This window comes from Aulostomus chinensis, chromosome 7 (assembly GCF_037954235.1).
Source record: "Aulostomus chinensis isolate RoL2024-O1b breed Wild chromosome 7, RoL_Achi_v1.0, whole genome shotgun sequence".
Lineage (NCBI taxonomy): Eukaryota > Metazoa > Chordata > Actinopteri > Syngnathiformes > Aulostomidae > Aulostomus > Aulostomus chinensis.
Genome location: NC_141326.1, coordinates 11,661,518 through 11,682,258, shown reverse-complemented (window position 1 = coordinate 11,682,258; position 20,741 = coordinate 11,661,518). Strand labels below are relative to the sequence as shown.

General features: G+C 44.1%; 1 protein-coding gene across 1 annotated transcript; it reads left to right on the top strand.

The window, feature by feature from the left end:
- The first annotated feature begins 148 nt into the window (after positions 1 to 148).
- ush1c (Usher syndrome 1C) lies at positions 149 to 20,525 on the top strand. The gene is made up of 26 exons (XM_086207711.1): positions 149 to 280; positions 1,814 to 1,881; positions 2,965 to 3,108; positions 3,244 to 3,382; positions 5,604 to 5,712; positions 5,871 to 5,895; positions 6,008 to 6,065; positions 7,025 to 7,213; positions 7,295 to 7,354; positions 7,774 to 7,830; positions 8,591 to 8,733; positions 9,641 to 9,706; positions 9,812 to 9,987; positions 11,428 to 11,477; positions 11,695 to 11,859; positions 12,125 to 12,241; positions 12,795 to 13,469; positions 13,871 to 13,924; positions 14,027 to 14,155; positions 15,483 to 15,548; positions 16,841 to 16,882; positions 17,365 to 17,418; positions 17,511 to 17,610; positions 17,928 to 18,037; positions 18,578 to 18,633; positions 20,140 to 20,525. The coding sequence occupies exons 1-26, from the start codon at positions 245 to 247 to the stop codon at positions 20,150 to 20,152; spliced, it is 2,901 nt and encodes a 966-aa protein (XP_086063837.1). The 5' UTR covers positions 149 to 244; the 3' UTR covers positions 20,153 to 20,525.
- The last annotated feature ends 216 nt before the right edge of the window (positions 20,526 to 20,741 follow it).

Sequence of the window (20,741 nt, the reverse complement as noted above, 5' to 3'; positions counted from 1 at the left end):
GGTGTAATGTAAAGCTGATGTAATGTAAAGCATGGATGTAAGGTAGGCTATAGAGTTTAGTATATACCCCATCCATTACCGATGCCCAAACTTTTGGTCGCATTTTATATTTTACTGTGAAAATCCCCACCGGAAGCACTAAACTCAGCGTAGCTTGACCCACTGACCCTCGCTTCTTCGCTTCTTGTCAAACTTCGCCCACACAGAGGTAGCTCATTGGACTGTCGGTGTCCATTTCTCAACGATGGAGCGGAAAGTTGCCCGGGAATTCAGACACAAGGTAAATATCAGCCTTCTGCTCGAGGTGGGTCCGTTTATAAGTAGTTTTTAATTTACACACCTGTCTCACTAAAACTTGACGAGTGCAGGTGCCTCCCTGTTGGATGCTGCGCAGACAGGCCGAGCCTCAGGAAAAAGGAATAGTATTATCATAAAACATTCTTTTTTTCGTTTTAATCGAGTGCTTTTCTGATGTTTATTTATTGCCAACTATCCCGTTGGCGCTTTCAACTGAACACAGCTTCTTAGGAACTCACCTCATAGGTTTCCTGCAGGTGGAGCAGAACTCTTGTATTGTTAAGTATACCGGTCATAGTTTGTGGTTAAATTCTTGTGTAATTTCAAGATTATTACAGCTACAATTTATTCTAAGGAGCCATATTGGAAGTACATGTCTTATTCTACTTTATGGTTAATAACAGCCAATACATATAGATGTATACAGTTTTTTACAAAATAATCTGAATTTACACAATGTTTTGTGGTCACAGCAATAAGTGCTGGGCAGGTAACTATGACAATGATGATAACAGAGGAAGGGAACATGATATGTTGAGAGCATGCAGCCATCTGTTCTGCACACAGACACCCAGGGGCCAGGACTGAAGGGGCTTCATAAAGGGCAACGCAGCAATAATGTTGGCTGTGTTAGAGATGAGCAGCCGAGCGGATGAAACAGGAACTTTTATGGTTTTAATTAGAGGCTGACGGGGCAACACCACACAATCCGTCTTTGTTTCTCTGACTCACGGACTCTCGGACATTGTTTATCATGGTGACTTGGTCACTGAGTCCATCAGCTTTTCTGATTTATTGCAATAGTCGTGAGCCAGTTTTTGTCCTTTTCTACATGCGACTGACCAGTGATGTGTCATCTTGTTTATGGTGTCAAAGTCTGAGTTGTTCAGGCTGCAGGAGTGGCGATTATGACAGTCATAAACAAACACACCCTCCTCCAGTCTTCTCAGCAGGGCCCACACAGGCCAGAGGAGGCTGCCTTTGCTTTAATGTGTACATAAAATGATACAGAAGCTTTGCATGTGGGTGCACACTGCTGAATGAGGCGTGTGTAAAGGTTGAGTGTGAACGTTCACCTCTGTGTCTGAGGTGTAAGATGACACTCCTGACCTTTCCATAGCAGCAGCCTCCTCCTCAGCTCTTCTAGCGTTATTCCCTCCCAGAGGTTTGATGGTTAAGGAAGAGCAGCCAGTTACCTCGTCAGCATCTTCTTCAGTTTTTTTTCCTCTGATTAAACTAAAACACTCAAGCTGAGAGCAAATTTTCCAGACTAATTTGGGACAGGGTAAGTCAGAAACAAGGACATGTGCTACATTTGTGAGTGGCCGAAGCGTTTCCTCAAAACCATCCTTCTACAGCTGAGTCACCATCAGGTGTGTACGACTCCTACACACGCACACACACACTCAGCTGGAGAGAGAGAGAGAGAGAGAGAGAGAGAGAGAGAGGTGTAGTGTGTTCCTCTGATTCAGCAGCAAGAACCAGGATGGTACCAGATGTTTGTCTCCTCTAACAGGTGGAGTTGCTGATCGAAAATGAAGCAGAGAAGGACTACCTGTACGATGTTCTCCGCATGTATCACCAGTGAGTACGCATGCACATTTGTTTAAACGGCCTTTATATTTCAATTTTAGTCAAATGTTGATGGGTGTGAAATTGAATTAGTTCGTCTTGTCTTGTCTTGTGGCTTTTATGAATGTTATGAGCGTATGTACAAAAGTGCTGAAAAGCCTGGAAAACCTTGACTAAAGCTGCATTTGAAGTCTTAAAAACTAGCCTCTTTCAAACTGCCAACATTTGACTTTTAATATCCAAAATGTCTTAGTCTTGTGCTCTGACCTACAGTTGGAACTCGGTGTCCTGATAGCAGGCAGATTCGAGGAGGCAGGGAATACAGGTGTAGGGGAGGGCGGGGGGAGGGGGGGGGGCTACATATCCAGGCTTCTTTGTACAGAGCCCCTGGCCTGTTGGTTAAGCTGCTTATCAGTTTCCACTCTGCTCCGACAAGCCTGGCCAGTTACTCACAAAAGCCCTTTTTATGTTCATCCTTTGAACTGGTCTGAAATGGCACCTATTAATATTTAAAGGGGGAGGCCAGGTGGACAGATTTTGTCAAGTAGCTTCTACTCAGTTGCTGCGGTTGTTTCTTGTTTTCCTTGAAATTGTAAAAGAAAAGTCACAGTGTTTTATTCTCCATCAGAATGTGGTTTTTAATGCCTCCAGACAGGTGAAAGACACAGATTCGAGGCCTTCTGTTTTCAGGTTGGTTGCAGTGATATATCTGGAATGTTTATCCAAAATTGCCACAAACATTCACTGGGACTCAAGAATGAACTAAAAGGTTTTGGTGGTTAAAGATCCAGGTTACTGCCACCGTACAGCAAGAAAATATGTCTAGAAAGCCTGGAGGAAATGTCTTCAAATATGGAAAAAACCTCCACCAGGACTCAAGGATGACCAAACGAAATCTGGTTAAAGGCCAAAGGCCATGATGATTGGCTCACATCATTAAAACACACAACTGCGTATATTCAGTCCCAAACCTTCAAGAGCTGACAGTCTACGGTGAAGCCTCACAGGAAACCTTTCACCCATAAGCAGCATCAAGGAACAGATTCTTGTAGCATCGAAAGTCAAACTAAAACTCTCCTGCCTCGTCCGTCCCAGGTCCATGGACTTGCCGGTGCTCGTTGGGGACCTGAAACTGGTCATCAATGAACCAAAGCGCTTGCCCCTGTTTGACGCCATCCGACCACTCATCCCACTCAAACACCAGGTGGAGTATGACCTGCTCACGCCCAAGAGGTCCCGGTGAGTGTTGCACACACTCAACGCATCCCAGAGCTTCAATGTGCGTCACATCTCACTGCATCCTTGGTTTTTCTAAATGTTCAGTGTCTCATCCATCCTGCTGTCTACATGTTTGGCCTTGTCTGGATTTCGCAGAAAGCTCAAAGAGGTGCGCTTAGATCGGACACATCGTGATGGCCTGGGTCTGAGTGTCCGAGGGGGGCTGGAGTTTGGTTGTGGTCTCTACATATCGCAGATTGTCAAAGATGGTCAGGCTGGGAATGTCGACCTTCAGGTACATGTGTTGTTGTTGTTTCCTTTCCTCCTTTTGTTTTAATGTATTTTGCTGTCACTTCTGTAACTATAATAGTCAAAACCTCGCATACATTCAGTCAAGACAAAAAAGACAAACATAAACACACCCTCTCGCACCTGAGAGTAGCCAAAATGATGCAAAATGAATGGATCTCCCGTCCCCACAGCCTCAGCATCAAAATGTCTGGATAGGTTGAAATCCACTGGGGTGTGTTATCAAAGGTAACTGTGTAGTGATACATGGGGGTGCTGAATATGGAAAAAAGGATGCTGCAGAGTTGGTTTCTCTGTCTGCAGTGAAGGGACCCCTGAGGAGAAAACTCCTCCAATTATAGTAACGCGATCATGCTGCTGAGTCACTTTGTAAATCATAGATGAAATAGACATCATCTCTCTCAAAGTAAGTCTGTTAGCTAAAACTATCCCGAACAAGAATGTCTGTAAGGTCTCATAGCGCCGCCCTTTGGACAGGAAGACAGGCTGGGATGATTTTTTCATACTTACAGGTGCACTAAGCCTTGTATCATGGTGTCGGCGCGATTTCATTTTTGTCTCAAATCGTAGGCGTCTCCCCTTGATCTGTTCGCTGCCTGCCCCCTGAATACACAATGAAAAAGTCCAGTCTCTGGAGACAACACAGGGCTGAGAAACGTTAAACAAACACTGAGTGCACAGGATGTTCACATAAAAGTAAAAACCATGTTCAAGCCAATCACCAACAAGATGGTTGGGGGGACGGTTAGTGCGGGTGCATACATTCGGGAATAAGCAAAGTTGATTGAGTAGCGTAGCAGCTATGACACCGTCAGCCATTTTTCAGTGTAATAGTGAGTAATTCCTAGCTCATTCTATAGGTCCTAGCTAGCACTAGCATTGATTCCAGGAAGAACAAATCTACAAGAAGTGTCTCTTTTGCATAAAATCATAAAATAAATTTCAATATATCAGTGGTAACTCATAACCATCCATCCATCCATCCATCCATCCATCCATCCATCCTCTTCTGCTTATCCTGTTAAGGGTAGCGGGGGGGGGGGGGGGCTGCAGCCTATCCCAGCAGCCTTCAGTGAGAGGCGGGGTTCACCCTGGACAGGTCTCCAGTCCATCACAGGACCAACACATAGAGACAGACAACCATTCACACTCACAGTCACACCTACGGTCAATTTAGAGTATCAATCAGCCTCGTCCCCTCTTGATGTCTTTGGACTGTGGGAGGAAGCTGGAGTACCAGAGAGAACCCACACAGGAACAGGGAGAACATGCAGACTCACACAGAAAGATCCCGTGCCCGAGCCGGGACTTGAATCCGGAACCTTCTTGCTGTGAGGCAACAGTGCTGACCACTGCACCACCGTGCCGCCCTCATAACCTAATATCTTAAAGATATTGTATAAAGACATTAGAATATAAATTTACCCACTGAACAGTTGGAGTTTGCTCACTCATCTTTGTGACATTAGCGTAGGTCCACTGTCCATGTTGATGTTCATGACAGTTAGAGAAACACGGGGGAGAGCCGAGCTTGGTCTGTTTTTGTTTGGGATTTACAATGAAGGTCAACGGAAGTGACTTCAGGCAACAACGCTTAGTGCACCTTTAATATACTAAATAAATGAAATATTTCCCTCCAAAGTGACAGAAGTCACCCCGCCCCCCCCGAACATGTAACAAAGTTTCTTTACCTGATTTACAGTTATTACATAATTCTTAGGCTGAAATCCTGAGGAGTTTGGTCTTTGACTACTGATTACGGTGCAAAACTTTAAACTAAATGGAGAATCCTTAACCGGCAGCTGAGCTAATTCCTGGATTTAGAGGTTTATTAGTGTGTCTCTCCATAATACATCCAACACAATATACTTCAACACGCTGTTTTTTTTTTTACAGTTTTTATTGCATATTACAGACAATTACTGGGTGAAAAAGAAAAGTTATATGCCAGAAATAAACATAAAAGTTCATAGAATAGAATAGAATAGGATAGAAACATCCTCAGGCCACCTGCTTTTGAGTAGGGACTCTCTGTCATAATACTTTAATCCACTAGATGGTGGTAACTGTCAGGTCACCTACGGTTCAGCTAAGAACATTAACAATGGGGTTTTACCCCTGAAACCTAACCACACAGGCTAATAGTTGGGGGAAGAATACATGAATCATCAACACACTGAACCATCCCATCGTCTGTTGGCCTGCAGGTTGGTGATGAGATCGTCCGTATCAACGGCTACTCCATCTCCTCCTGTATCCACGAGGAGGTCATCAGTCTCATCAAGACCAAGAAGATTGTGTCTCTCAAAGTTAGACGTACGTCTCCCTCTCACTGTGTCTCTCTCTGTCTTGCTCCCTCACACACACACACACACACACACACACACACACACACACACACACTGCAGCTTCACTGAGCTACTGTTTATCAGCTGTGGCATCATTTACATGAGTGTGCATTTGTGTCTTTCCAGATGTGGGGATGATCCCAGTTAAAAGGTAACAACTGATTATCTACTGTTGTAGTGTGAAAAATCACTGGTGTGTTTTGCCTTGAAATCTTGTTGCTGTTGCATCACAATGATATCATTGTAATCCCTCGTTTCACCAGCTCATCGGACGAGCCCCTGAAGTGGCAGTTTGTTGACCAGTTTGTGTCTGAATCCGGGGTAAGAGTTACTTCTCTCTCTTAGCTAATCCCTGGATTCAGAGGTTTGTTTGTGTGTCTCTCCATAATACATCCAACACAGTACACTTGCACACACTGTATCTTCTTCTTTTTGACCAGTTTGTGTCTGAATCCAGGGTAAGATTTACTTCTCTAACTTGTCGGTTAGTGGGAGGAGAGCGTCACTGAAGGGTCAGTCAGGACCGGTGTGCAGGATTTAGTGGCCTCTAGTGGTGAAGTCACCAATTTCAACCAACTGAACCCCATGCCCTTTGCTCCTCCCTTTTGGAGAAACTTCAGGGGCGTAGATCATAGTGGAGTAACTATGCTCATCCTGATTTGTCAGAGCCCAAAAACAAGTGGGCTCCTCATCCAGCAGTTGATGGGCTCCTCTATTTCTGTCATGAATGCAAAAAAAAGAAAAAAAGAATCAATTAATTATTGTTTTAGAGCCTGGAATCAGCAAATGTGTGACATTTTTGCTTGAAAAAAACACGGAAAACATTTAACTAGTTTTCTTTTGATAGGGTAATTGATTTATCAATAAATTGTTGCTGCTCTACAATAGTTTCGTATGTTTCAACCCCTGTCATTGTGTGACACGTAGCATAACTCTACACAGTGTAGGAACCATCATCTACAGCGTTTGGTTCGTCCATTTTGGGCCACTCGAAACATGGAGGTACAACATGGCGGGCTCTGTGGAGAAGAACCCACTCCGTGTGTAGATGGTTTCAGTCTAAGCCATTGAAACCAGGGTTCTTAGTTTCAGGGGATTATAAACTTAGAGTTATTGAATGCACGATGATGACAAAGACCCTGTAAATTTCACACACTGGTTGTTTAAACCTTGAAAAAGAGCAACACCCTCCACAGCTGGATTCTCCTTACCATCTGTGTCTCTTTCGTAAACCTGTTCCATCTTTCTTTTCTTTCTTTTTTTTTAATTCATCTTTGTAGGAGAAAAAAAGCAGCGTCGCTGGCTTGGCGTCCATCGGAGGGAAGGAGATCAAGGAGAAGAAGGTTTTCCTCAGCCTGGTGGGTACCAAGGGCATGGGCATCAGCATCTCCAGTGGGCCCACACAGAAACCTGGCATCTACATCAGTAATGTGAAAGCAGGCTCTCTGTCTGCAGAGGTTGGACTTCAGGTGAGTTCTTGACCACAGGCTCTCTGATGCTCATACGCCCGCCCGCTGTCAACTGCCTCTTTGTCTTATCTCAAAACGTAGATTGGAGACCAGATTGTGGAGGTGAACGGCGTAGATTTCACCAATGTGGACCACAAGGAGGTGAATTATGTACACACACAGTTAATTATTTGCCCACTTGTAATTGAAGTTGTTCAGCCATTTTATCTGTTGATGCGAATCTTTATCCTCAACATTGGTTTCAAACTCTCATCGGCACCAGTGTTTGTTCAGAGATTTACGCACTGAACGGCCAAATCAGACTTTAACAAGCCAAAATTTTCCATTAGGGACAAAAGGCAACCTGTCAAACTGGCTAACGGGGGGAGCAAAGCTTCTGGTATGGACCCGTATTTACCTGGAGCTGGTGCTAATTTCAAACACCAGTGAATGCTCTCAGCTACTTAACACAAGTCTTATGCTTACTGTGGACAGCCATCTTTTTAAGACACTACATTTTAAATTCCTGTTTTAATATTGTGAAAGTAATGGATTTGGGTCCTGTGCTGTTCTATTTCCAGGCTGTGAGAGTCCTGAAGAGCAGCAGGAGTCTGACTATAACTGTTCTGACAGGAGCTGTAAGTAAATACTAACTTCAGTTGTTTGCTAAATCAATCCAGATACTCTACATCAGATGTATGAAGGCATCCAAATGATCCTGAATTCAGTTTGTGGTTGTGCAATTCTCACTGAATCCCTCTGCAACATGGGTGTGGGAACTAAGGGCCTTCTCTTCTCTGCGTTCCTGCACTGTGTACTGCGCCGTGTTGTTCTGGATGCATCCCATTACCTAGCAGGCGCCCCAGCCTGCCTCTCTGCCGCAGCATCATCAGTCATGTCACTCACCAGAGTGTTTGCCTCAGGACGACTCTTTAACTGAGACAAGCAGGCCTGTCTTATTTACTGTTTTCCTTGGTGCCTGACTGACTAATGCGTTTATTTATGTCAGTGTGCCGTCCTTTTGACATGCGTCATTAACTCTCAACTCATACTTTAACTCACATTTAAACAAAGGATTTGTCTGGAGAAACAGAGAATTGCAGCCTTAATAATGTTTATATACTGTACAATATAGTATGTGGATATGATATGATATGATATGATATGTTACGATCTAACAAAACATTAAAAACAAACCCAAGTAGAGGGGGACAAGCTATATCTCATGGCCAGAGACAACAGTTTTCCTCTGTTTGGCCCCTCCAGGGCTCCATGATTCTGTACTTCATTCTCTGACGTGATTCCAAGATGTGTGACCGTCTCTTCTCCTGCTGAGGTGGTTAGAACCTCTAACCACAATGTCTCTGTATGATTGTCCTGGCTGGGTGGCTCTCTCAGGGTAGGGAACTATTTATGACAGACGAGGAGCGTCTGGCAGCGGAGGCCCGCCGAGAGCTGGAGAGGCAGGAGCTGATGCACCAGAAGAGGGTGGCCCTGGAGACCAACAAGATCCTTAAAGAGCAGCAGGAGAAGGAGAGACAGTGAGTCCACTCTTGGTAGTAGACGGCTCAAACGGTAAACCCTAATTATATTATTGATCATTAATTCGTGTTAATGTTTATGGTGATTGAAATGACACTGAACCTCTGGCCAACAGGGATGACAATTTCTATTTAACATCAATGGGCAAGTGCCTCATATCTCATTTACACGTTTTCTCTCTAAACGTTCTCAAATAACCAAACAATTACTGCATTTTCACCCCGAAATTGGGACAATTAACTGAGAAAATAAGAGAAGTAGAAAGCCAGAGTGAATTGCTTACGAAAGGGAAGAATCTCTCAGGAAACTGATTGGCACGGGAATACTGCCCACGTGTGCCAGTAGCCATTCCTCAGCGTCCGGCCAGGGGACTCATTTTTACTGCTGTTGTCTAAATATCAGCATGAAAAAAACAAGTTTGAGTGAATCTAAGAGCGACTGTTGTTTTCACATGACACCAAAAAAGCCCTCTACCTTCAAAGGCAGCCTCCACCGCTCCCAACACCTGTCAGTCACCAGCAAATCCTGAAGTTAGCCTGCTTCTCTGCTCTACTTTTGTGGATCAAGGCTCTCTGCTGTTTTGCTGAATGTTCCTGACTCGGCTTGTAACACAAAAGAGGAACTGGTTTCATGACAGCTTTGAAAGGAACATTCAGCCAACAGCGGGAGTTAAGAATTAGCAGGGAGAGAGAAACTCAGAATTGCCTACAGAGATACATATATTAGCCTTGCTCCCTAGTGACCTTTCTCTTTAATTTATGACACCATTTGTGTCAAGGTGTATGTAAATCAGGTTACATGCTCGCTTTTCTCTGCCTGATTGATCTGACTACATGGCCATAAACTATAGACATTCTGTGTAGCATGTTGATGAATGATGTGATGAACCGATCACATATTTCACAGGAGAAAGATGGAGATTTCCAAGAAGACTGCAGAGGAGGAGGAGCGATACAGGAAGGAAATGGAGAAGTAATCAGTTGATTTTGTTGATTTAATGATCATATAATAGCAAACAAGCATCATTTCAACATGTTTAAAATATCATCTGTGCACTTTTTTTGTCATCCTCTGTAGGATTGAGGCTATGGAGAAGAAACACCACAGGGACTGGGAGGAAGACTGGGGGGCAAAAGACAGGCCCAAGAGCCCCAAGAGCGCCAAGAGCCCCAAGAGCCCTCGCACCCCAAAGAGCCCATCCCCCGCGCCACTTGAGATCAAAACCACCCCGAGTGCAAAGGCTAAGAGTTCTCGTAAGAGCCCCTGTTAGGCCCATCTTTCAAAACTGCATGGACATTTATGAAATTACTCTCTTATTTCCTGAACCTGCAGAGATGTAGAAGTAACTCTTGCTCCTCTCTGCATGCTCTCTCTCTCTCTCTCTCTCTCTCTCTCTCTCTCTCTCTCTCGCTCTCTCCCTCTGTGTGTGTGTGTGTATGTGTGTGCGCGCACGTGCATGCTGTGGTGCTGTGTACTGGCCGTCCTCCTCTAAGCTGATGACGCCAGCTCATTCACACAGGAAGTCAAGGAGGACGAGCAGGACAGACACGTGAGTTCGGGGTCCCAGCTGCTCAGTGTCCCAGCAGCAGTGGGAAGATGTTCACATGTTTAAACAGCCTCATGTCAGATTTCCTTTGACAACCAAAATGTAACCATGGAACATCTCTTTTTGTCTGTTGCTAAAAATGAATGATGAACAATCAAGCTCGGGGTGGTTGCTATTTATGTTTGGAAGGTTACACTGAGGGCCGGACTAGAAACAATCAGTCTGTTTGTGTTTCAGTTTTCCTCTTTGTGTGCTGTGTTGTGGCTCTTTGGTTTGCTATCTTGAAACCCGTTATTGAAAATTTGGTGGGATATTGGTGCGGATATATCGGAATCAGGCGCAGATACTGGCTTCATTTACAGACCATTTTTCTGATCAGATATCAGAATGATGTTGCACAAGCACACACCAATCCAGATTCCATTCCTAAACTTGTGCTGGATTGTAAACCCGTTGGTATATAAAACATTTCACTGATTCATGTTGTTTAAAAAATACTTTTGAATATATTTAATTGAATGTATTATTGTATATTCCTCGTTATTTTAATGAGAGGTACTGTCTGGTTTACTAGAACCTCATGATTTAACCTTGAACCATAACGCCAACAATAATGATGATGCTATTCAAGAAAACGGTATCAGAATTGAATGGCAACTGAAAAACAAGTGTGCTTATTTCTCGGTGCAGCTCTAGTTTGAATATATTTGTGAGAGCAGTAGGCAATTCAGGGGTGCAGCTTGTTTGCAAAATGACCAGAATTCACCAGCCTGGTTCATCCCTCAGTTGCAGAGAGTCTGTGTCCATCAGTGCAGTTTGCTTAAGAATACAAGTCCCCCAGGAATGTCAGTAGTTTAATTGAGCAGCGCATTGATAAATCATGGTGGTGAAGTAGCAGACAGATTTGTAATTGCGCCTGTCCTCTCATCCCCCCTGTCAGTTTCAAATTGGATTTATAACACTCTTTCAGTTATACTATATCTCTTGAGGGATGTACGTGTGTGTGTGTGTGTGTGTGTGTGTGTGTGTGTGCGTGTGTGTGTGCGTGTGTGTGTGTTAGAGAGGGGGTAAAGGGGGTGGTTGGTGCCTTCCCTGCTTGAAAAAAACAATACCAATGAAAGTGACCTGTTTTCATCTCCATTTTTAGCATTTGGCTGGTTTTACCGGTATGAGGGGAAACTGCCGTCACTCCGCAAGGTATCATCGTCTGCTTGTGTTGTTTGCAGTGAAAGTAGATAAATAAAGAGAAAGTTTACAGAATGGACTGCTTATTCAGAATGGAGAAGTTTTCCCTCGATGAACATGACGTTTTTTTCAACCGGTTTGCTGCTGCTACAACTATCTTTGCATGTGGTGCAATGAAGTTTGTTGTAACGCACCGATTTTTATATTGACTAACTAATAACAACCTCAGAAAGGAGACAAGAAGAAGAAAAAGAAAAAAGTCTCCAACATAGACACGCTGCAGGAGCAGAGAAAAAACAAGAAGGAGATGGAGTTTGAGCTGAAACTGGCAAAAGAGAAAGAGGAGATGTACGAACGAGAGAAGCAGCTGAAGATCAGCAGGCTGGTTCAGGAGGTACGACAAGACCCTCACATGCAAAACTCTCTTTCCATATCACTGCGATGTGTCACTGTGTGGAAAGATGTATTGAGGTGTATAGATATTATACATCATATATAGATAATACTGTCAATATTGAACCATTCATTTTGCAGAATGCAAATTCAGTAAATGTCATGAACGGTTGAGTTCCTAGGCCCTCCTGTTTGGTTGACAGGCGTGTGTGTGCGTGCATGTGAGGGTCATTGTCTGACGCTGCATCGCCCTGCGTCCGTGCCAGGTTTCAGAGACTGAGAGAGAAGACCTGGAGGAGTCTGAGAAAGTGCAACACTGGGTGGAGCGTCTTTGTCAGACACGGTTGGAGCAGATCTCCTGCGTGGAGAACGAGTCACCTGAGGTACAGAGAGTTTTGTCTTTCTGAGTAACTGCTTCATAAGCAAGATTTTAACTCCCGTGAGTAGACAATTACGGCTTCAGGTGCACATTAAGGATGATGGCGGTTGATGTGGATTTAATGACGCTTTGATCTTTGCAAGATCAGAATGGAAAACACACTCATATTTAGTAGTATATATATAGTTGTAGTTAATGTGTAGTAGACATTTTGAAAATAGCAAGAAGGCAGTAGTGGACTGGTCACCAGTAGAAAAGAACAGGAGGGCAGCTTGAGTGCTGATTTATTTTGTTCTATTTTAGAATCAGTTGTTACGTAGCACAAAACGAAAAAGGAATGCCTGCTCACGATCTCTCATTCCCAGTTCCTATTCGACATGGAGACGATTGTCTCCGTGTGGTAGCCTTGTACCATTTCTTGATGGGAACAAAACACGGTAGAACGTTGGCGTCATTTTTGTTGAAGCAGTTTGGAATAACAAAGCACAGAGAATTTATTAAAAGTGTCTATCTTTGTGTTAACAAGTGACATTTTCTTTTTCATTTTCACCCTGAAGTTGTCGCCTCCACGCTCCCCTGCGTCTGAGCCCAGGGTGAAGCGCTTCCCTGGCGGTCTCCACCTGGCCACTACTGATCTGGATGACATCAACCTGGATGAGTTGGATCAGAGCCTGAGGGGCCCTCTGAAGAGACTGGCCCCCACCCAACCCAGCACTAGCCAGCCCCCTCCACCCTTGCCCCTCCCTCCACCTTCCCCCAAGCTGAACCCCACCATCCCCAACTATTCTCCTCCGCCACCCGGAGTGTCTCCACAGCGGCAGCCCCCGTCTCCACCCAGTGCCAAGAAACCTCCCTCTGCTCCGTCTACTTTGACCAACAAGGGTCGCCGGTCTCACCCACACCACCATCAACCTCTCCAACACTCCCACTATCCTCCTCCCTCCCAGTCATCACGGCCCCCCTCATCCCCTCAGCCTGCCCCTAGACCTCCGCCACCACCTCCCCCTCCTCCTCCTCCTCCACCACCACCTCCCCCTCCGCCTCCACCTCCACAACACTCTGAAGAAAGAGCTGGTAACCTTAGTGCGTACCGCCAGCATCCTCATCATCACTTCCAGCACCCCTCCAGCCCTCCTGAGCACAGGAGTGAGTGGGAGTCAGGCGGCTATCTCCCCAGAGGGGGGCTTTACTCCTCCAACACCAGCGAAATGTCCTACCCCCCCAGTCCTAAGGTTAGATTCTGGTTAGAAGCCTCACTCCCATGCTTTTCCTTTTTGAATCATTAGTTTAATCATAGCTGGACCTTATTTAAGTAATCTATCTATTTCCCATCTGTGAAGAAAAGTAGCATCAGAAGTGTGTGTCAGAGTCTGCAGGCAGCAGTTCTTCTAATCAGTACGGTTCTAGGCTTGTTCTGTTCTAAGTGCTTTCATGTTTTATACAGTGGGAGAGAGCGATAGGTGGTATTAGCAGCACTTCCCTTTAGTTGGGGGGGATGCAATCAAAGAAGTAGGTGTGAATTGAATTTCTTGCTGGATTCGCTTTGCTTTAGAAAGCCCTGTCTTGCTCTTGCATCTGAGAACATGAGTCTTGGAGAAGGCTGAAAGATTTCTTGTATTTTACTATGATTCAGGTAATGAGAAATACGTCCCATGCCAGTCGTATTTCCAGCTCAAGCAGTCCCTTGGTGAGTTTGTCTTGGTAGAACACCCTCCTCTTCAAGGTTTGTTCTAAACTGCTCTGTATAATGAACTTCATTTGTAAACACAATGGAAACTTCCTCCAATAGCAACTGGCTCCCAGTCCCCCCAACCAGCGGCGTCAGACGGCCCCCATCATGTCGAAGCCCGTCATGCTGCCCCAGTCACAGACGCAGCGACCAGATCCACACAGAACGGCGCTGCGTTCTGATGGCCTGGTATGCAACACACTGAAGTCTCACCCTCAGTAATCAGGTTGGAAAGCATTCAGCCAGCTGGCACAGTGTGAGGTGGAGCGGTGGAGTCATTCATCTCTGCCACTCATTCCGGGTCCTGTGGAGTCTTCCAGACTCTCCGGCTGTTTCACCAAAAATTTAACTGTGGTTGTTAGATCAGGCAGGCCAGACATTCGTGCTTGCTGTTATTTATTCTGTAACATGCATTTATTTGGAACAAGCCAGCATATCTCATATGATTAGAATGACATATTGACACCCTGAGACAGAAAGCTGCCGCCTCCGGCACGGCGCTAGTAGTAGCTGAAGTAGCGACACCTTAAATCCTCCATTTTCCGCTGACAGGATGTTTTCACAGAGCACACATGCTAATAAACACATTTACTGCTTAACACAATGATTCTTTTTGTTATTGTCAGAGGGAAAAAAAGGATTATACTGTCCCGCTGGTGTAATTACCCATTAGCAATACGCATCTTCCACAGCAGTTTGCAGTTTTGCATTTGTGTCATTGTTCTGTAGAAATATGAAAATGATTATCAGTGTTTTGTCTCTAATATGTAAAATGGGACTCAGGGCTGCAGGGTTCATACAGCCACGAAAAACTTGTGAAAAGTAAATGAAAAATTTCCAGGAATTCCCTGTTTTTAAAAGGATAAATAAATAAAGCTAGGAAAGTTTTGAAACTTCTCCTCACCAATATGTGCGTTTTAAAGTATTTGTGTCTCAGTTCAGATCAACGGAGAAAAATCTCTTCCTGTTCCTATTTATTCACTAGTTGTTTGTTCTGTCAAAACACATAGCTTGTGACTGAACTTCGCGAAATATGTCCTTGTCAATTTGAACATAGATTTCTTTGCTTATCTTTAATGTGTTGACAGACATGGCAGAGAATTTATGGCTGTGGAAAATTTAATGGAAAATGTACGTCTTCAGGATATCAGCAATCAGATTTTTCTGAATTTGACCGAAGTTCTTTATGATGTTTTATAATGTTGTGTTCTGGATGCTAATGTTGTTTTATTAGAGAGAATAACCTTCACGCATAACCCACAGTGATGGTGTTGCAGTAGCCTGTTGGCTCACTGTTTGGATGATGTAGAAGTGACTTCATTGATGACCAGGCCCTTCAGCCGTGGGCTCAGAGGTGAAATTGAGCTAAAGGTTTAGATCTTTGGAACCCTGTTTGTGTAGCCTGGTGGTGATTTTTTTTTTTTTTTTTAAATGTGTGAAAACATTTGGAACCTGGAAATGAGGCATGTGGGTTTGTTTTTGCGTGTTCACTGATTTATGCGATCCTGTTTTCCAGCCGCCGGAGATGTTGAAGCGGATGGTGCCTTTCAACTCGTCGTTTAAATCAAACAACAAACGACAAGTAATCGTCCAACCTCCAGTTCCTCGTTCTTACTGGTCCTCGTCCTCCTCCTGCACATGCTCACACGTCTTCATGGCTGATTCAAATCAGCTCAGTGATGGGCCTTCCTTTATTTATTTTCATTCCATCATGTCTCTCTGGGTTCTCCTCAGTGCGTTCCGGTTCAGTCGTGTAATTTTGCATGATTGTGCTTTTATTGAAGTGGTCTGTCAGTGTTCTGGGGCCTCTTTTATAAGACTGGGTGCAGGAAGGCTGACAGACTGAAAACAAAGAAATTGCTTGCCAACTAAAATATCTTTATTTATAAAACAATGTGCACACATCTTACATCTGATTGCCTTCATAAATCACACACTACCAGGAAATGTGTGCATTTGAAATCTGCCCCACATTCCACCTTTGAAAAGCCAATATTCAAACAACCATAAGTGGTCGATCTGACAGATGACATCACATGACCACATCAGTCCTGATACTTTAAAAGGGAAGTTTGAAGGCGATCCATATTTACGTGGGTCTGGTTGTACGGCTTTGATGGAAAACTGCCCAGGGACTGAGCTACAGAGTTTCGTAAAAATTTTGATAATCTCGCAATAATATTTATGATTTACTTCCTGTAAATACTAGGTGGCGCTATGACTTAAAACCAGTTTGTCAATGTCTTCAGATTCTCAACAAATGTGTGAAGCTTGGAAAAGATCTAACAATGTGAAGTACGCTCAACTCACTCGGAGGAGTACACATGTATCTGGCTGCCAATAGGTGGCGCCATGATCATTCTGACCCAAAATTGACTGACTTTGTCCTTGATCCATTCAACCGTAAGTTTGGTGAAAATCAGTGTAATCTTGCTGACCAACAAACAGGTTGCTACCAGAAACATCCTTAGCAGAGATAATCAGTTCTTTTTTTTTATATATATTTAATGTCTTCACATGAGCAGGAAGCGAGCTGCTGGATGGACATGACGTCTTTGTCTTTTATGTCTTTTGTTCCCCACTCCAATGAAAAGACAGAGCTGCTCCCAGTCAGGGCTCATTACCGGGGATGTTCTGTGCAGCAGCGCGTTCCTGTGAACTGTTCTTGTCTCTGCTGATGTGTGTGATGTCTTGAAAGCCATTGTGCGTGTGGAATTAGTGGGTGTGTGTCTCCATGGTTTCCCTTTGCATGGTATTGTACCTTACAGATGTTGTTGTCAAAGGAAATCTGACAAATTGGTTGTTTTGCATCCTCTTTTAATTATCTGTCGCTAAACTGACCAGATAATCAACTACGCGTTGATTCTCTTTCAGGGCTTTCAGAAACACGTGGACGATTTTGATCCCTACTCAATGGTATGGTATACCTGGTCTTGTCAGCATCTCACCAATACAATAATACCGTTTTATGGCTGCTGCAAATATTGTGAATTTATGGAACTACAAAGGCTTAGAGGCAGGATTAAGGCAGCATACTAGTGGCTGCCCCCGGTCCCAACTAATTAAAAGATTACCCTTCACAATACTCCAATCTTCAAATGCAGTAGTTTTCCTTTTCTAAATGTGAAACTTGTGACTCATTAACCTTCAACTTGTGTGAGCTGGTGGTTGAAATCCTCCTCCGTTTGTTCCTGTAATGTAGTTCCCGGCGGAGTATTATTTTCAGATTTGACGATGCCCTTCGGTGTCCCCAGTGAAATCACAATATCTAATCAAGTGTGTGTTTGTAGATAAAAGTGGACGATAAAAGCCTCCATACTTGATCACACACTTGCCTTGGATGATTATCGTTCTACATTGTTCTCTTCATTTTTCCCTCTCCCTTTCTTTGTAAACAGTTCTCCTCGGAGCAGATAGCCGGCCGAGATGTGAGATTGCTGAAGATCAAAAAGGTATTGGCGTCATTAACTGAGTCGACTAATAAGAGGAGTCAAGACTTAGAACAAGACTTACGGAGAGGATGTTTGTGTTCATCATTCTGTAGATGGGACAGCTGGACCTGGCTCTGGAGGGGGGCGCTGACTCCCCCCTGGGAAAGTTGGTGGTGTCTTCAGTGTACGAGGGCGGCGCTGCAGACAAGCACGGTCACTTGATGTTTCATTTCTATATTTGAATCACCTCACAAGCTAATTTAAACTCCATAAAAGTTCATGTTGAGCTTTACGACTGCATGCTATGTTCTCGGGGGAACGTTGGCATCAGGATACAGCTTCCGTTTGGAACGTGACTTACATATTCTCCCATTTTCACATCTTTATGAAAGGAGCAATTCTCGATTCATTTGGCTGACTGTCAGGATCAGACGTTCCAGTACATACAGTTAGGATACTGGAGATGTGTTTACCATTTACTGGAGCTGACGTGGAGATGCCAGTGTTCCAGAACTGTGGGATGTCTACAGGTGGAATCGTACCTGGAGATGAACTCATGGCTGTTAATGGGAAGATCCTGATTGACGCCACATTAGCTGAAGGACAAAACTCTCTGGCCCGAGCCTGGAACAGTGGAGGGGTATGATTCTTTTTGGAATAAATATTGTTTATCTCAGTCGCTACAAGAGCAAGGCAGTGTGTTGATTATAGTTCAACCCCATCATCATTCGTCATTGACGGATTGATTAACAACCGACCGTTGTCACACCCAAAGCCGGCATGCAGGACGCTTCAGTCTACGACTTCCTTACTTAAGCAGGCATGAGCCACCGGCTACATGTGATTGAGAAGAAAGATAAAGAAAATAAATATTTTGGTCAGGGCCATTTAGCTAAAAACATATCTTCATAAAAAAAAATTCCTCCAGATCGATGTATATGGGTTTTGAATTGAAAACCAGGAGCAAAAACCTTGGATTCAGCAACTTTATATTCTCTAATGACTGTTTGCGTTGACGTAATTAAATGAAACCATCCAAATTCTATTGAACCATTACGTTGAGGAAGTGGCTGCAAAAACCAGTGCAAATGATGTAAACAGTTTCTTGAAAAAGTCTGAATATTCCACCCCAGCAAGGTTGATGCCTTTTTTTTTTAATGAGCATTAATTTTGATTTTAGGACTGGATTGATGTGGTGATCGCGGTGTCGCCACCCAAAGACTACGAGGATGAAATGTACGTATGCTTCAGTAATTTGTAAATCATTCAAAATGTGTGCAATCATTTTCACGTCTATTTGAAGAAACAAGTGGAGAAGAGTGTGGTTCCTGAGTTTACAGAATATGACAGTACAGTTTGTGTGCGTGTGTGTGTGTGTGTGCGCGCGCGTGTGTGTGCGTGCGTGCGTGCGCGTGAATGTGTGTGCAGCCCTAAGTCAGCATCAGTCAGTCCCACTGTGAACAGAAAGATGTTTGAAGGCAGTGCGTCTCTGTACAGACACGGCTACCTTCTTGAGCACTAGCCCCTCCGCCTGGTAATTGACTTTCAAACCCCCTCCTCGTCTGTGCTCATCAGATGGAGTTGCGGTGGTGGTGGGGGGGGGGGGATGTTTGGTGTGACATTTGTTTTGGTTTGGCCTCAAGCACATATGACTGTCCCTCTGTCAACCCCTAGGAATATTTCGGTATCATTTGTGAAACGGTCAGATTCATGGCTGGGCTATTTCCAGGAGGAGCCACTGTAGCGTGACAGTGAATGAATAGAGCGCTTACATGTTGGACTAGTATGACTCAAGGCATGGTTCCTCTAATGCTGCTGCATGTGTTGTTCTATTTGGGTGAAGCCATTTACAGCTAAAGTGATCAGTGACCCATCCAAGCATAAATCTGTCAACCCACTGAGCTGTATTTAAACATACAAGTCCACGTGTAGCCCCTGCGGTATTGCCTGGCGTCATCAGGTCATGGACATTCATGAAAGTAGCCCAGACCCCTGCAAGCCCTCAGCAGTTGTTCTGATTGATGTTGCTCCAGGGGACTGCGACATGTTCTGCAGTACATCGCCTCCAACTAAATGATACTCTGATAAATGATGGTTTATAAAGATATCGATACGCTCAGGCTGAAAAGGAGAAGAAGAAAAAAAAGGAAGTTCTGGGCTCCTGCTTTATCTTGGACTTATACTTCTCACCTGCATGTGTGTTGGTCTGTTTTGCAGTGACTTAAAGCCATACTTGACCCAAAAAGTGTATTTTGCCTTTCAAGTACTCACAAATAGTTGACTTGAACTCACAAAGATGATATTTTCACAGCAGGCTCATTTCTTTGTGAGCCCAGAATGCAGAGACAGTCACTCACATTTAGCTTGAAGCTAAAGGCGTCATAGCACTAACGCCACCAAAACTGCCCCAAAATGTCCATTCACAGTCTCTGAATGTACTTCTGAGTCAGGAAGACCAGGCGATGCGCGTGCTTTTGGGCGCTATTAGCTTCAGGCTACATGTACGTAGCTGGCCCTTTCTGCATTCTGGCATCACAAAAAAAAGTGATGCAGGGGGGAAACCTTCCCAAAATAGACTTCTCAGGTGAAGTATCGCTTGAAGGGCCTTCATTACTTGGATGTTCAGTAAACCTAACAGGACGTTTCTACTGGTTTCATTGTGGCTAACAGATGTGAGGTAACTTCTGAACTTTGAATGTGAAGGGCAAGTTAGTGAAGTAAAGCTCCTATTTCATCCCACAGAACGTTCTTCTAGTCTCAACAACCTTCTGAGACAACCAGCGTGATAAAGAAGAGCAAGTTTTAAATTCACGATGACGCCTTCAGGACCGATCTGCTTCTCAGCTACACCAGAATAACACCATTTCCTGTGTAGGGACAAACAAGCTTAAGATGTTCTTTTAATACTTCACACTACTGTGAGTCTTTTAAAAGGAAGATCCTAACAGTACGTGATCTTCATGCCATGTCTCCGTTTTGCTGTCTCCTCCTCGTCCCTTCTGAGGAGCCTTGTCATGAAACATCGTTCAGGCCCTCGCTGGTCTCTCCTTTTTATTCACTGGTCTCATGCAGGAGGAGTGAAATCACCTCTCTGATTGGCCCTCCTGAAGCCTAATAAAGGAATGTCCGCACCGTCTGAGTCTCTTGCTTTTTTTCTTCTGTTTCTAGTGCTGCCACGGAAAGACAAAAAAATATAAGTGCAGCTGTGTGTTACTGAGTGACTTTACAAGCATGTATGGTTTCCTGTGACTGATATTTATTAATGTGGAAAAACAGTACAATTCACAAAAGTTAAAAAAAAGACTCCATTACATTCCTCTTCTGAAGAAGTTAAGTGGTTTTAT